Here is a 1893-nt window from a genome sequence, read left to right on the forward strand (position 1 = left end):
GACACACAGGGACCCCCTTGGGGCAGGGGACTCCCTTGGGGACAAGATGGGGAACACACAGAGACCCACTTAGGGACATGGTAGGGACAGGAGCCTCTTGGGGATATGGGGGGGGGGGGATGGAAAGGGACCTCCTTAGGGACATGGTGGGAGATAGGAGCCCCTTGGGGACATGGTGGGGGGCACGCACAGGGACCTTCTTGGGGACATGACAGAGCCAGGAGCCCATTGGGGATAATGGGGAGGGGGGGGAAACGAGACAGAGTGACCCCCTTGAGGACATTTGGGAGGGGGAATGACACAGGGAAGCCCTTGGGGATGGGGTGGCAGACAGGGACCTTTTTAGGGACACACTGGGGACAAGAGGCTTCCTTGGGGACATGGGAATGCTCAGGGATGCTCTTGGAGACATTGGTGGGGGTTAAACACAACCATGTCCTTAGGGATGTGGGCTTGTCCCAGTGCCACGGGGGCAGCTGCAGGGTCATGGATTGGGATAAGGACTCCCTTGGGGATACCGGGGGTGTCCCTGTGCTCTTCCCCCAGGCGTACGTGGTGCTGGGACAGTTCCTGGTGCTACGCAAGGACGAGGAGCTCTTCCGGGAATGGCTGAAGGAAACGTGCGGAGCCAACGCCAAACAGTCCCGGGACTGCTCCGGCTGCCTCCGGGAGTGGTGCGATGCCTTCCTCTGAGCCCCCCAACCTCAACCGGGGCACCCCAACACCCCCTCTACGGGGGCTCCCATTCACATCAGGCCCCCCCCCCCCACCAGAACTGTGGTGCTGCCCCATCCCTCTTTGCCAACTGGGGGTTGGGGTTTCCCCTTCCAAAAACATCTTCATGGGGGGGACCTGGGATGCCCTCGCCCCCCCCCCCCCCCAATCACACCAAATCCCCCATGGGGGGGTGTGTGGGGTTGTGCTGATATTGCCTCTACCCCCATGGGGGTGATGGGGGGGGTGAGGGAGGGTTGGGGTGTAACCCCCTCTCCTGCATCGGGGGGGGGGGTTTGTGTCATATTGGGGTGCCTCCTCCCCCCCCCGTGCTTCTAGTGTGTTTGTATGGGTTTTCTAAACAATAAAGGTCTTGTTGTGCTGGGTCCAAGCTTTGGTTTGATGGGGGGGGAGGAGGGAGGGGGGATCAACTGGGGGGTGACCCCCCCCGGGATTGTTTGGGGGTTTCTAATAGAGAGATGGGGGTGCTTGGGGGGGGTCCAGAGGGAAAAGGAACACCGGGAGGGTAAGTTGGGGGGGTGTGAACCCCTTGGGGGGGGTGAAACTCTCCGTGGGGGGAGTGGGGGCGATGTGGGGGTATCACCCCCCCCCAGGGGCTGTTTTTGGGGTCAGTCCTCCAGAGCAGAGGAGTTGGTCCTCCAGGCCGCCTAGAGAGGCCCGCGTCCTCCAGAGCAGACAAGCTGAAGGCGCGGGAGGGGGTTGAAGAGCACTTCCGGGTCAGGGGCGGCAGCTGCCGGTGACCGCTGCCGCCATGGCGGAGGCCGTCGTTGACCCCCCTCGCCGCCGCCACCGGCCCCGTGCTTCCCCCAACCCGCTCTTCACCCGCTGGCTCCGGGAGTGGCGGGATGAGGCCACGGGGACGCGGGCAAAAGGCGTCTACGAGCGGGTGGGTGTGCGGGGGCACGGGAGAGGAACGGGAACGGGGGTGCGGGGCCGCCGGTGCTCCCGGTGCTCCCGGTCCCAGCCGCGTGTCCCCGCAGGCCCTGCGCTCCCTCGCCCGGTACCCGCTGCGGCTCCGCTCCGGGCGGGCGGCCGCCATCTTGAAGAACTTTGGCCCCGCCCTCTGCCGCCGGCTCGATCTGCGCCTGCGCCAGCACCGCGCAGGTGGGCGGGGACTTAAGGGGGTGTGGGCGGGGATTTAAGGGATTGTGGGCGGAG

At 65.3% G+C, this 1893-nt stretch overlaps 1 protein-coding gene across 1 annotated transcript; it reads left to right on the top strand.

Moving 5' to 3' along the window:
* Positions 1 to 486: 486 nt before the first annotated feature.
* LOC130595000 (barrier-to-autointegration factor-like) lies at positions 487 to 723 on the top strand. The gene has a single exon (XM_057401325.1). It carries the CDS (start codon positions 487 to 489, stop codon positions 691 to 693), a length of 207 nt encoding a protein of 68 aa, XP_057257308.1. The 3' UTR covers positions 694 to 723.
* The last annotated feature ends 1170 nt before the right edge of the window (positions 724 to 1893 follow it).

The sequence above is a fragment of the Pezoporus wallicus genome, unplaced genomic scaffold (assembly GCF_028554395.1).
Source record: "Pezoporus wallicus isolate ANWC-B61680 ecotype Strahan unplaced genomic scaffold, APGP_CSIRO_Pwel_v1 contig_10240, whole genome shotgun sequence".
In the NCBI taxonomy this organism is placed as follows: Eukaryota; Metazoa; Chordata; class Aves; order Psittaciformes; family Psittacidae; genus Pezoporus; species Pezoporus wallicus.

Excerpts from the sequence above, each read along its gene's own strand:
- LOC130595000 (XM_057401325.1), top strand. The coding sequence starts at position 487 with ATGGATTGGGATAAGGACTCCCTTGGGGATACCGGGGGTGTCCCTGTG.